Raw genomic sequence first — 15,338 nt, forward strand, 5'->3', positions numbered from 1 at the left:
CATGACCCTTCTGCACATGCTCAGTTCCATCCACGTCAAAACTGGACGTTTCAGCAAAATAATGAAACACATCAGAACATGAGATGTGGAAACTGACACTTTAGTTTGGTTCATTATCCTAATTAACTATAAACAAACGAAGTCACTGCCATTTGTTTGTATCTGATGTAAATGAACTTTGGTGACGTCGACTTCTGCAGCGACGACAAACGGAAGACGAAGAAACTAGTAAAAGAAAATTAAATTTAACTAAACATGAAAGTCCGATTTTTAAGAACATGGTCGATATAATCCAGACTGAGCTGATTTTAAAAATGTACAAAACGTTTTCAGACATTTACATCTAAGTTGGCCTGAATAACACACACACACACACACACACACAAAACAATGATCCTGAATCCACCAGGCCACGTTAACGTCACCCAAGACTAGAAACAGTATCTGACACCGTGTTCTAGAACATGGTCCTGATGAGGATCTGGGGTCGGTCTGTGAATGTCTGTGCAGCTAACTAATGCTGATGCTAATGCTGATGCTAATGCTAAAACTGCTGCTAATGCTGATGCTAATGCTAATACTGATGCTAATACTGATTCTAATGCTAATGCTAGGTCCTGTTCAGACACTATTTTAAAGACTCCTTCACATATACATACTGTTAATACTGTGTCTGTTCATATTTTATGTCTATTTCTATTTTATTCAAATTCTAGGTCTATTCTTATTTAACTTTTTGCTAAATTTTGTATTCTATTTTTATTTATTTATTTGACAGGTACAATGCAGTCAAACATAGTTACAAGTTTGCAGCTGATGTGATGCATATAGAGTTTATAGTTAGTGCTAATTCTCAACTCCTGTTCCCAGTTCCAACTCCAGTTCGTATTTTACGTTTTAGTTTTAGTCATTTTATATTCACTCTGTTCTTATTTCCTGATATATTGTTGTTGTTTTTTTATTCATATTGGAAGGACACACTGGGTTTATGTTCAATTAATGTTACATTTTGTTGAAAAAGTCACAGTTTCTTCATTTTTCTCTGTTTCTTATATTATGACAGTTTCCTTTAATCTGAACTTTTATGAACATCTACATGATCAGTCAATTAAATTTAGGAAAATACCTGAGTTTTATTGAAGAAACACAAAATACAACGGATAATATCATAATAAATGGTGATAAATTGCTTAAGAAAAGTTAAATAGAGAGAAAATTTGATTTGGGAACTGACAGTAAAGTAACAGTGGATGTTTATGTGTTAATGTTCTGTCGTTCATTTACATCAGTTCTGTTAAACTCATGTTAGTTCTGGTTCAACGTTCAGACCCATATGATCTAATGTGGATCAGAACCAGTAAAATAATTACGGTAAAAAAGAAAGTACAATTACATGATGAAAATATTTACATCTACAAACTATCCTTTAAAAAATGTGAATAACATGAACAACCTGAAATTTCTTAAGAAAAATAAGTGTTATTTTAACACAATTATTGTTGACACATGTATATTATATAACATATATTTCACACTGGATCTGAAAATGCACAAAAACATTTAATAACAGACAGAATATTGTTAAAATTATGCTTATTTTTTCAGATTATTTACATTTTTTGTGAAAGGCTACTTTGTAAATTTACACATTTTCATTTAATTTTACTTTTTTACACAAAAAAAGATGGAAAATCTGGAGTTGTTGTTATAAATTGGTTATTATGACTGGTCTGATCCACTTATGACTAAAATACAGCTTTATGTGGAATCTGAAGTGTCATTTTTGTATTTCATAAATTCATCCAACGGGCTGGATTGGACCCTCTGGCGTCCCAGTTTGGGACCGCAGACCGTATGTTTGACAGCCCTGATTTAGATCATCAGTGTTTAGACAGTGAAGAGTCTTTCACTTCAGTAGAAACCACACGTTAAATGAACCGTTTCAGGTCAGAGGTGATGAAAACGTCTGATTTATCAGATTTTCCTGCTTCGATTTCATTATTACATTAATGATAAGCGTCTAATGTTCGTTGTTTTTGTTTGTTTTTTATGAGAAGTGTTTTCACATTGAAATAAGTTTTGATCATCGTGACTCATACTGTTTATTCTTCTACAAATCTATGTCCTCCTGAGAACCAGGAAAGTATAAGTTTGGGCTTTTTTACATTAAATAATTAATCACCTTGATTGGAAATGGCATGTTGCCACAGATTTACAAATACTGCTTTTTTTTTTTTTTTTTTTTAGAATATTCTTTGCAGTGGAAATCTTTTTTTTTTTTTTAAGTAAAGCTGTAAAACTCTTGTCCACTAAAGAGGCCAAAATGTATTACTGGGCCTCAGGAGGATAAACTGTAAAACAATAAAAACATTTCATGAGGAATTTTAAGTTCATTCAAATATAGGAATCATTTCAGATAAAACAGGAAACAGAACTCAAACAGAACCTTCATTTATAGTCGAGTAAAACCTATAAATATGTGCAGAATATTCTTCTTTTTATTTAGAAGGTACATTTATAATACTAGTTTCTCTGAGGAAAAGCTCATTTAATGTCTGATGTAAACTTCTATCTAACGCTGATGGAAATGTTCTAGAAACCACAGGTTAAACCGACCGTTTCAGATGTGGATTATACAGGGGTTGGACAAAATAATGGAAACACCTTCACCTCAAGATGATAATGTCCCAATCCATACAGCTAGAACTGTTAAAGAATGGCATGAGGAACATTCTAATGAAGTTGAGCATCTCGTATGGCCGGCACAGTCCCCAGACCTCAACATTATTGAGCATTTATGGTCAGTTTTAGAGATTCAAGTAAGACGTCGGTTTCCACCGCCATCGTCTCTAAAAGAGTTGGAGGGTATTCTAACTGAAGAATGGCTTCAAATTCCTTTGGAAACAATTCACAAGTTGTATGAATCAATACCTCGGAGAATTGAGGCTGTAATTGCTGCAAAAGGCGGACCTACACCATATTAAATTATATTTTGTTGATTTTTTAAGGTGTTTCCATTATTTTGTCCAACCCCTGTATGTTTTCAACACCAACGTGCACATATTTATTAGAAACTATGTGACTGTTGAAGTCAAACTCTCATCAAACCAATAAATCAATGGATAAATAAATAAATCTGGAGCTGATTCTTATTTTTTCTTCATTATTTCCAGTTAAAACTGTCCCATCAGCGTCAACCAGTCGACTAAACCAATCATCTATTTCTCACTTAAACGTCATTAAATCCATTAAATAAGTCGCATTAAATCACAGTCTTTTCCTTCAGCGTTTATTTTCACACAAGACGCAGAAAACTGTAAAACAGGGGTGTCGAACATAAGGCCCATGGGCCAAAACCGGCCCACCGAAGGGTCCGATCCGAAATGTAAAAAACACACTGAAGATATTAACAGTAAAAAACGTAAAACTCATTGTAGTTCAAGACATGGAGACAAATATGATCTCCAGTAAAATACCTTCATAATAACCTAAAAATAATGACAAGTATAAAAGTTACATGACAATATTTACATTTACAAACTATTCTTTTAAAAAATACAAATAACTTGAACAAATATGAACAAACTGAAATGTCATAAAAGACTTAAGTGTAATTTTAACATAATTTTGTTAATCTTTCTGAAGTTTTTGTTAATTTTTGTACAAGTTTTCCTCTTATTTTTTCTTTTATTCATATTTGTTGGTTTTTGTTTTTTTTTCTCTGTTAATTGTGTTCATGTTTTTCAAATTTCTCCAAATTATTAAATGTTTTGTGTGTTTGCAGATCCACTGTGATCTGTAAATTAAAATGGACATGTGTATAATAAATCAAGGTATAATATTATTAAAACTGCACTTAATTTTCTTAGGAAAGTTCAGGTTATTCATTTTTTTTCACATTTTTAAAGGATAGTTTATAGATGTAAATATTTTCATTATGTAATTTTACTTTTTTCACTCTTAAACGTTGAGAAAAGTGATTCATAGATTTTTATTTTATATTTATTCTATTTTATTTTACTGGTCCGGCCCTATGTGACACCCCTGCTGTTGAATATCAGCATCTGCAGCAGGTTTTAGGAGATGAACCAAAGAAAACAAACAAACAAACAAACAAAAAAAACCTCAACTAACTCAGCTCAGACCACCTTAAATCAGACAGACTTTAAGGCCTCTGAGATGCAACGCCGCGGCCCCATCAGGGCCCAGAGCCACATGTTGACCAACTGTTTCCAAACTGTAGTTTTCTAGTTTCACCATCAGACTTTAACACCAGGACGTGAGATGTAAAATCTGCAAATAGAAAGCCAACGACAAAAGACAAACTGGTCTATTTTAGAAACTGGACGAGATCCTGAAAGAAAGAAACTAAAAATAAAACAGAGTCGAAGAAACTGCAACGACAAAAACAAACATTCAGAAGATTTTAGACTCAGACGAGAAAATAATCAGGTTCAGAAAAAGGAAAAACACAAAGACGAGTGAAACACTGAATGATCACAAATAAATGTAAAAGAAAGACGGGAAAAAACTTAAATAACAGTAGAATATTAACATCAGTTCGACTGTTTTTATGAAAATAATACATTTACATTTAATTTAATGTTGGACTTTTTTTTTTAAATCTGTGTTTAAGATGAAAAAAGTGTGTTTATGTAAAAGACTATTACTGCAGTTTAACAGTTTTATTCTGTATTTATGACAATACCTTTAATTTACATGTATTTTATTGTCTTTGGTTTAATGTATCGTTTGTCTAAATTAACTTTACATTCACTAAATAGAAAAAGGGTTGTTTTACTTAAATTTTTTTTACTGTTTTTATTATTTTGATTTTAAATATAATTAGATTCCATCACAATAATAGATTATAGATAAGTTATTAATTTAGCTCATTTTTAAGGCAAAAACGTCACATTTTATTAAATATATCCTTTTTTTTATTTTTTAAATTTTAATTCATGGTTTTTCTTCCCCTTATATTGATCTGTCAAGTTCTTAAATGTCTATTATTATTATTATTATTATTATTATTATTATTATTATTATTATTATTATTAATAAGCTATTATTATGATTATTAGTTGTTTTTATTTATTATTATCAGTTGATAATCAATAATCAGACATTTAAAGAATAAAAAAATTAAAAACAGACCCTTTGTTCATTTATTATCAGTTCATTTGTTTTATTTTGTGTAAAAACTCTGACTTTCCGCTTCCACCTGCAGATGTTTTTAATCAGAAAATATTGCAAATTTATTCAAAATAGATTCAGACTTTCCGATTTTTTTGGTGAAACTCATTACAAAAATATTTCACTTGAACGTGAGTTTTCGTGAGTGAAATAAAATAAATGTAATCGTCTGGATAATTAATTAATTAACAGAAACAATTTTCCGAAAATAACGAGCGTTTACGTGACATTTTTCTGCCTGTTATTTTATAATAAACATCTGCAGATGCACAGAAGCTTTAACGGGACTTTTTCCAGATTTTTACTTGAAGAAACTTAACAGAAGAAAATATTTTCAATGATATGTTTAAAATAAAACCAACGTAAATGAACTTTAGTCATTTAATGATGGGAGGAACTGAACAGTTTCAATATTTACGGCGCAAATTTGACGCAAAATAGAAGAAAATAGTTGAAGATTATTTCAAGAATTAGAAGAAAAAATCTCAATATTTTCAAGAACTAAATATGTAAAAATTTACTGCGAAGAAAATCTGGAAAAAGATTAAAACGACGAGAGAAGCAGGTGTTAAAAACAGAGAAAAAAATAGAAGCATTCAGCAAATTATGTCAAAATAAAAACGAAAAAAGTACACATAAGTTCGTGAAAATGATAGTTAATGCGGCAACTGTGGCATTAATTAATGATCAATGATCAAAGTAATAAAACAGAAACGAGGCTTTAATGTTCATTTAATGACATGTGTCGGAGGTGACGTGACCTTTGACCTTTCATTTATCTGTGATCTGAGATTTTCTGCCGTAAAACCTCACGAAACGAAGCTCGAAGTTAATAAGAAATAAAACAAAGAACAACAAAACAGCCGTTAAACAACTGAAAAACTAAAAGGCTCGGTGTTATTTTTAATTATTTAGATTATTTTTACACTAAATTATATTATTATTAACACGAGAGGAAAAGAAAAGAAAGAAAATATAAAACAGTTTTATTTCCTGATCCTTAAAAAAACTGAAACACGATTTAATTATTAAAGTAAATTGTGTGATTATTTATAAAGATCATTATTCACTGTTTGCAGGACGTGTAAAAAAAAAAAAAAAAAACTCTCGGGAAAAAAATCAAACAATACAAACCATTATTTTCCCCAAAAAAGGCCAAGAACCTTTATTTTGTGTTCCTAAAAATAAATTAACAAAAACATTCAACTAACAATTCAAACCAACCTTTTCTATAAACTAAATTACTTTGTAAATTTCTATTAAAAATTAATCAGTTAATAAATGACAGACGAAAAACTGAACAATATGAAGACACAAAGAAATATTAAAGTGTGTTTTTAAATCCAAAAATAATGAAACACAAGCGATTAAACAGAGGAGGAGGATTTATCAAAAAAGAGCTGACAAACAGGGAACGAAAAGAAAAAAAGAAAAAAGAAAAAGGAAAAAGGACAGATAAAAACAGGTCTGGGTTCCTGAACACGTGCAACTCAAACCTGTTGGATTCACATGAAAAACATTTAAGAAGAGAAGCAGATGAAAAACTGAAGCAACAAGCACAGATGAAACAGACACAACAGGCCTTCACATCCGAACACAACAAAATTAAATAAAATAAACTATTAAACACAAACAAACGAAACTAAAGAAACAAACGAAACAAACGGAAGCATCAGGGAAACATTAACCGGAGAAAAACCGGAGGAAACGAACAAATAAAAGATAAAACCCTGAAACCAAACTCCGGCCTCAGACTGAGGAAGAAAAGAAAGGAGCAGAACCGGAGACCGGGTCCGAGGGGACCGCGCGTCCCGGACCCGGACCCGGACCCGGACCCGGGCCCGGACCCACCTTGGAAGCGGGGCCCCAGGTAGCGGCTCCGGAGGACCCAGGGGTAGAAGCTGAGCGCGTCCCGGTGCTGCGGGCTGAAGAAGCTCTGGGGGGGGATCTGCAGCGGGTGCAGCGGCAGCCCGCCGGGGCTCTGCGCGTGCGTCCCGGGCTCCTGCAGCACCACGTCCGGTCCCCCCGCCGGGTACAGGGTCCTCCCGCCGCCGCCCTGGAAGCACGAGCCGAACACCCCGGCGGCGGCGGCCGCGGCGGCGGCGGCGGGGTGCAGGGACTCTGGGAACCGGAGCGCCGTGGGCCGGATGGGCTCGTCCCCACCGGAGCCGCCGCTGTTCGGGTCCTTCCCGACCAGGGACTCGATGGTGAAACACTTCTTGCTGCTGCCGTGATGGAACATGTTCGAACCGGAGCTGAGGCGGAGGAGGGACGGGGTGATGAACGCGCGACAACCGGGCGTCCGCTCGGTCCAGTCCGGGCTCGGGGCTCAGAGTCGCCGCCTCCCCAGACCCATAACTCTCCAAAGTCCTGCTTCCTCAGTCCGGGTGAGCGGCACCGGGAGCCGCGGGAAGTTCACCCTCACCTGTGTCCGGGCGGGGCCGGTGTCCGTCCGCTGCGGACTGACCCTCACAGTGCGCGTCCAGGTGCGTCCTCCGGTGCGTCCTCCGGTGCGTCCTCCGGTGCGTCCTCCGGTGCGTCCTGCGGGCTCGGGTCGGTCAGTGCGTCTTCAAACCTGCTGCCGCCGCCTCATGCTGCTGCGCGTGAGCCGAGCCGGGAGCGTCTGTCGGTCCGCGGGCTGATCCGACGTACCTGCCCTGCCCTCCGCCAGAGGTGCGCTGCGCATGCGCACAGCCGACCCATCAACAGCCATTTTGTTGACAGTGGAGGAGGAGGAGGAAGAGGAGGAGGAGGGATGCTCCTGCTGCTGATGGTGATGAGGATGATGAGCTGATTACTAATTATGATGATTTTTAATTATTTAACTGTTAATTCTTGTAAACACAGATGAGTTTGTCTTTATTTTCTGCTTTGTTTCTAAACTGACATCCTCGTCTGTTTATGATGGTGTTTTTACTCATAAACATTTTCTTTGTGGTTTTTCGTTGGATTTTTTGTTTGTTTGTCTTCAGACTGGAATAAAAGTTTAAATGAATATTATTAGTTTTGGTTCTACATTCAGTTTAATATGATCTAAAACAGGTTAGACCATTTAAATAATAACAAAATAACCTAAAATAATGTCAAATACAAACTTTTCTCTATGTTTTAGAGTGAAAAATGTAAAATTACATGATGAAAATCTACAAACTATCCTCTAAAAAATGTGAATTACATGAATAACCTGAATTTTTTTAAAATAAAAATCAGTATAATTTGAATAATATTCTGCCTCAGTTTATCATTTACACATGTTCATTCTAACGCACAGATACAGTAGATCTAAAATACATCAGCATTTAATAACAGACAGAATATTAGAATAATTCCACCGGTTTATGAAGACATTTCAGTTTGTTCATATTTGTTCAGTTTATTTTTTCTTCTCAAATGACAGTTTGTAAAAGTAAATATTTTCATGTAATTTTTCTTTTTTGCACTAAAACACAGAAACATTTGTAGTTGTTATTATTTCTAGGTTATTATCAGAGTATTTATCACATTGGTCTGAACGTTGAACCTGAACTAAAATAATCTTCAGTTTTATGTTTTTGACCTCAGGACCGGACTGGACCCTTTGACAGACCGGTTCTGGTCCACGGGCCGTATGTTTGACACCCCAGGGCTGCAGGAATACTTCAGAACAACAACCACACATTTATGAAGAGAAAAAATGACAAAAAATTGAATTTCTTATTGTTTTTTCAGAGGACGTTACTATGATTATTTTCCTTCACCTTTTTCATTTTGTTGCTTATTTCCTTTTTATTTGGTTTTTTGTTTTTTGTTTTTTGTTTTTCTTAATTTTTTCTCGTTTTATTGTTTATTTTCTAAATTTTTTGGTTGATTTTTGCTCGTTTCATTGTTTAATTCCTTCATGATCTAAAACTTGTATCTGGGGGTTTTGGTGTAAATTCATCCTTAAAGTCATTTGTCTTTATCAGCGTTCACACACATTCTTTAAGGTCAAATTCAAGCACTTTTAAAGGTCATTTTCACCTTAACACTGGAATACAGATACTCAGGATTATTATTCACACTTTTTATTACAATGATGTACGTTATATAATGTATAAACATCTAAAATTATGTTTCATAATAGCAAAAAGTTTAGGAATTAAAGGAGAACACAAAGTTTTATCCAAATAAAGGGAGGTCACTCTGTGTTTTTCAGACACATTCACACAAAGACAAAAATAAAAATGTACCTGAGTCAACCTGAAAACACCTGGAATTATTTATGACATAAAGTTGTATTTTTATAAATGTATCAGCTCTGTGTAAGGAATATTATGGATGGATGGATGGATGGATGGATGGATGGATGGATAGATAGATAGATAGATAGATAGATAGATAGATAGATAGATAGATAGATAGATAGATAGATAGATAGATAGATAGATAGATAGATAGATAGATAGATAGATAGATAGATAGATAGATAGATAGATAGATAGATAGATAGATAGATAGATAGATAGATAGATAAGTCCGATCACAGTTAGAATTTAAGTCCTTTTCAGACCCTTAAAAACTCAACTTTAAAATTCAAACATATTCAAGGATTTCAAAGACTCGTACGAACCCTGATTTATGTGTAAATGATCCTAAAGTGGAGATAAATACTGACTATGTTTTTAAAAAACTAAATATATGAAACAAAAAACAGCAAATGGTGAAAAGTTTCATAAACACATAAAAAAAAATGTGTCACTGATGCCACTTTGTGTGTGTGTGTGTGTGTGTGCATGCGTGTGTGCATGCGTGCGTGTGTGTGTCATGATGAGCGACAAACCAATTGACCTGGAACAAGACACTCGACCCTGGGGTCAAAGGTCAGAGGACCCCTCCCTCCTGTGTTTCCTCCTTCAGTGTGAACCACAGCAGGAAACGTTCAGCTCCCGTTACCACGACGACGCTGAAGGAAAACACCAACACATCAGATACACCTGGACCAGAACCAGGACCAGAACCAGGACCAGAACCAGGACCTGGAACTGGACCTCAAGCAGGACCTGGACCAGGACACTAGGACCAGGAAACCACAAAACCTGAAGTTCGGGACCAGGAGACTAGGACCAAGAGACCAGGAGACTAGGACCAGGAGACTAGGACCAGGAGACCAGGAGACTAGGACAAGGAGACCAGGACCAGGAGACTAGGACCAGGAGACCAGGAGACTAGGACAAGGAGACCAGGACCAGGAGACAAGGACCAGGAGACCAGGAGACTAGGACCAGGAGACCGGGAGACTAGAACAAGGAGACTAGGACCAGGAGACCAGGACACCACAAAACCTGAAGTTCAGGACCAGGAGACTAGGACAAGGAGACCAGGACCAGGACACCACAAAACCTGAAGTCTGGGACCAGGAGACTACGACCAAGAGACCAGGAGACTAGGACCTGGAGACCAGGACCAGGAGACTAGGACCAGGACACCACAAAACTTGAAGCCCAGAACCAGAAGACTAGGACCAGGAGGCCACAAAACCTTAAGACCAGAACCAGGACACTAGGACCAGGAGACCAGGACTGGGAGACTAGGACCAAGAGACCACAAGACTAAGACAAGGAGACCAGGACCAGGACACCACAAAACCTGAAGCCCAGGACCAGAAGACTAGGACCAGGAGACCACAAAACCTGAAGTCCAGGACTAGGAGATCACAAAACCAGAGGACCTGAAGACCAGGACCAGGTTCTGATAAACCACATGTGGGACAAAACCTTCTGTGGAACTGAAGAAATAAAAAGAAGAAATCAAACCAACAAAGTAAATAAAAATATGAAGAGACTAAATGAACAAAAGAAATAAAAATGAATAAAATAATCAGCAAATAATTAAAAAAAAAAACAAATGAAGGAAAAACATCTATAATCAGACTGGACCCTGTTCATTATTTCTCTTGTTTATTCAGTTTGTGTTTCACTGATGTGCCATTTCTTTATATTTTTATTTTATTTTGTCTTTTTTATAAAACTGTTTGAAACCGTCGTCATTTGTTGTATTTTATTAAATTGTCGTGAATGTTTGCCGTCGATGGAATCTTTCACTCATTAAATCAGATTAGGGCTGTAATGATTACCAGCATAACGATAAACTGCAGTAAAATTGCAGACGGTTAGTATTACCGTTTAAATTGTAATTATCATAATAACTGTTTGATTACCGCACTTTTCCAGAGAAAACGCCGAAGTAAAGATCTGCTTTTATGTCAAACATATGAGTTCAGGTTTTAATTTATTACAATTGGAATTTTATATCCCTAATATTTGGAACCAATATTCACTTTAAAGTCTGTGAAAAGGTTCGTTAAACATCTGTGTGCTCTCCTCCTCAGACCCAAATGTCAGCAGCACCAGCTTTTTTTGTTTTTATTCAATCAGTGCTTATATTGGAAACATCATGATGCAAAAGTTTTTTCAGATGCAGTTTTGAAAATTTTTATGGAATGTCCTTTGTGGTGGAGTTTTCTTTTCTTTTCTTTTTTTGTATAAAGCTGTGAAACTCTTGTCCACAGATGTGGACAGAAAACCCACAGCTGGGTCTGAGGAGGTTATTTAGGCAATAAAGTATATACATTTTTCAAATCGGATTTCATATTTTTTGTGTGTTTTTTGTCCTTTTGTGTTGATACAGTAGGTTAAAGGGAAAAAATAATAGACAGATGATATAGATGAAGTTGTGCTGAAAACACAGATCCCCAAACATGGGGATAGTAAACATGTGTTTCTATAGTATATAAAGGCCAAATCAAAAGGACTGAAAAACGGACAAATAGGCTCAGACCACTAAGGGTTAATATTTGAATGTTTCTGACACAGAAAGTGCATTGTGCCAATTATTTTATCGGTTTTTTTTTTTTGTTTTTAAATACAACTTGATTAAATTATTTCTGTGTGTATTAGTACTTTTTGAACATTTTGACCACAATTTCAATGATACCACGGTAATAATGATAATCGTGATAATTTTGGTCACAATAACCATGATATGAAATTTTCATATCATTACATCCCTAAATCAGACTTGGGTGTTTTTCTTCGTCGTCCATCGTCATCGTCATCATCATCATCATCGTCGTCGTCTCCGGGACCCGGGGACAAACGCCAGCCCATTCAGGAGCCTCTAATTGCGGCCTGGGATGCTCCACAAAGCCCCCCCGCCTCCGTCTTCAATGGGGGGGCCCGTGTGAACCTGAGAGCCCCTTTCTGCTCGTCATCCTGCCCCCGCCCCCCCTCGGCCCCGCGCCCCCCACCCCCCCTCTCTGAGTTAATTAATAGGTCTTACTGGCAGATTTGGCCCCGGCTCGGCTTTGATTGAAGGCGGCCATTAGCGTCGATTAATTTTGCCTCTGGCGCTTTGAAAGGAGGAATTAAGTGGTGTGAGTTGTTGTGAGCGCCGGGTGTGAGGCTGAGTTAAAGTGCCATTATTGTGTCGCCGCCGGAGCCACGGAGCGGCGGCTAAGCCTCTGCAAAGCGAAGGGGCCACTCCTCTCATTAGAGCCCCACAACAGCCAGATATTAACAGGAAATAACTGCAAATTTCTCCCTTTTTGGCGTCTAATCTCTTTGTGTTTGAAGTGAAAAGGCCGGCGGAGACGCAGGGCGGCGAGCGGCGAAGCTAAACAGCCATGATACAGTAGTTCCACGAAGACGCTGTTCGGAAGGAGATGGAGTTGAATCAGAGGAGGAGGAGGAGGAGGTGTCAGGGTCTGGACGCCTCCTTTACAGACGACGGAAAAACAACCGGAAAATACTGAAGTTCACAACCATTTTCCAACAAACTTCCTCCATTTTTCCATTTTCTAAGGAACGAGACAGAAAGAAACCCAAGATTTAAAGTAAAACCCAAACAAAACTTTGGTTTCGAAGCAAAAACCAAGAAACCAAAGCCAAAAAAACATGATCTCCAGACAAAACCCATTTTACTTCTAATTTATAAACTCAACTCCCAAAAAGTTCAGATGTATAAACTATAAATAGAAACAGAATAGAGTGAGTTATAAATCTGCTAAAGGTTAAAGGTTAACTCATTTTATTGTAAATATTCTAGTAGTTTCTGCATTTTACCCATAATACACAAACAGTACCTAGCATTAGCATTAGCATTAGCGCTTAGCAGACTAGTAGCAATTCCATGTGTAAACACTGTAAAAAAAGACCTGTACAAAAATAAGAAAATTAAACTCTGTTTTTTTTCAAGTAAAGTTATAAGAAAATTACACCTATCAAGTCTTAAAATAAGAAAAATATTATCTAAGGATTATAAAAACGATACAGTTCTTCCTGTAGTATCTTAGTGGGGTCAAACAAGATTGGAACAAGTCAAATAATATGAACAAGATTAAGTCTCAATAAGTAAATAAATAAATAATAACAAAAGATCTTTCAAGACAAATATTCCAAATTCAAGTCAGTTTGTCTACGTCAGAAAGTTCAGATGTAAAAAATGTCAACAGAAACAGAATATAGTGAGTTATAAATCTGATAAAGGTTAAAGGTTAACTCATTTTATTCTAAATATTCTAGTAGTTTCTGCAGTTTACCCATAATACACAAACAGTACCTAGCATTAGCATTAGCATTAGCACTTAGCAGAGTAGTGGCAATTCCACATGTACACACTATAAAAAAGGCCTGTACAAAAATAAGAAAATTAAACTGTCCTTTCATTGATTTTCTGAACTCGCTTTATCCTCACTAGGGTCACGGGGGTCTCCTGGAGCCTATCCCAGCTGCATATGGGTGAAGGCGGGGTTCACCCTGGACATGTGACCAGGTCATCACAGACTGAACATATACAGACAAACAGTCACTGTCACATTCACACCTATGGGCGATTTAGATTAACCTATCAGTGCATGTGTTTGGATGGTGGGAGGAGCCAGAGTACCCGGAGAGAACCCACGCAGACACGGGGAGAACATGCAAACTCCACACAGAAAGGTCCCACCCCCCGTCGACTGGTGTTGGAATCGAACCCAGGACCTTCTGTCTGTGAGGCACCAGTGCTAACCACTGCACCACCGTGTCGCCCCAAACTCTGTCCTGTTTCCAGTAAAATTATAAGAAAATTACACCTATCAAGTTTTCTTAAAATAAGAAAAATATTATCTAAGGATTATAGAAGGATACATTTCTTATTGTAGTATCTCAGTGGGGTCGAACAAGATGAAAATACTTGGAACAAGTCAAATAATCTGAACAAGATTAAGCCTCAATAAATGCCGTACTTTCCGGACGATAAGCCGTTACTTTTTTCTCGTTTTGAACCCTGCGGCTTATACAGCGATGCAGCTCCAGTGTAGGTTTATACGGGCTAACGGCCTCCAGGGGGCGCTCTAACAGGAAGCACAAAAGGGAGACAGACAGGAGGAAGAGGTGATGAAGAGGAGAAGTTTGAAGCTGAACTTTGAACAATCATTTTTGCACGAACCCTCATCATGGAAAACACACAAAGAAATGCATATGATGCAGCTGCGAAGTTCAAACCAATGGATGAGTCTATAAAGAAGGAAATAGAGCTGCAGCACGAAGAGACAACGGAGGAGAGACGTAGAAGGAGTGTGACGGAGCTGAGGATGTTCAGCTGAAGAACACTGGAGAAGACGACTGCAGTGGTTTAATGAGCAGGAGGAAGAGGAAGATACAGATCAGTGACTTCTGTAAGTTTTTGAACCAGCCTGTTCCTGCCGTTTTACAGACACTGTTTGGAAAAAAGCAGTTAAGGGATGGAAATAAATATTTAAATCATCTGTCTGTGGAAATATCTCATGTCACAACGTGGACACCTGCAGCTTATAGCCCGGAAAGTACGCTAAATAAATTTTTAAAAATGATCGTTCAATATAAATATTCCAAGTTCAAGTCAGTTTATCTTCGTCAGATGTTCATTTTTTGCAGCGTATCAGCGCTGACAGGAGAATGAACCAGTTTTAAAGGCGGAGAAACCAGAGAACAAAGAAACCAACGCACCAGCCTCCTGTACAGACGACGGAAAAACAACCGCAAAATCCTGAAGACCACAACGATTTTCCAACAAACTTCCTCCATTTTATAAGGAACGAGAAAGAAACAAAAGTGTGTAACTTCACTTTTTAAAAACTAGAACAAAGAGAAAAAAATGTGCATTTT

General features: G+C 37.0%; 1 protein-coding gene across 1 annotated transcript in view; it reads right to left on the bottom strand.

Moving 5' to 3' along the window:
- The window catches only part of LOC115427310 (homeobox protein EMX1-like), a 48,576-nt gene extending 40,935 nt beyond the window's left edge, over positions 1–7,641 (bottom strand). Inside the window, exon 1 of the mRNA XM_030145823.1 lies at positions 7,048–7,641. Within this exon, the coding sequence (XP_030001683.1) occupies positions 7,048–7,438 (391 nt within the window). The 5' untranslated portion in view covers positions 7,439–7,641. The remainder of the gene's footprint in view (positions 1–7,047) is intronic.
- Positions 7,642–15,338: the final 7,697 nt, after the last annotated feature.

This window comes from Sphaeramia orbicularis, chromosome 10 (genome assembly GCF_902148855.1).
Source record: "Sphaeramia orbicularis chromosome 10, fSphaOr1.1, whole genome shotgun sequence".
Lineage (NCBI taxonomy): Eukaryota > Metazoa > Chordata > Actinopteri > Kurtiformes > Apogonidae > Sphaeramia > Sphaeramia orbicularis.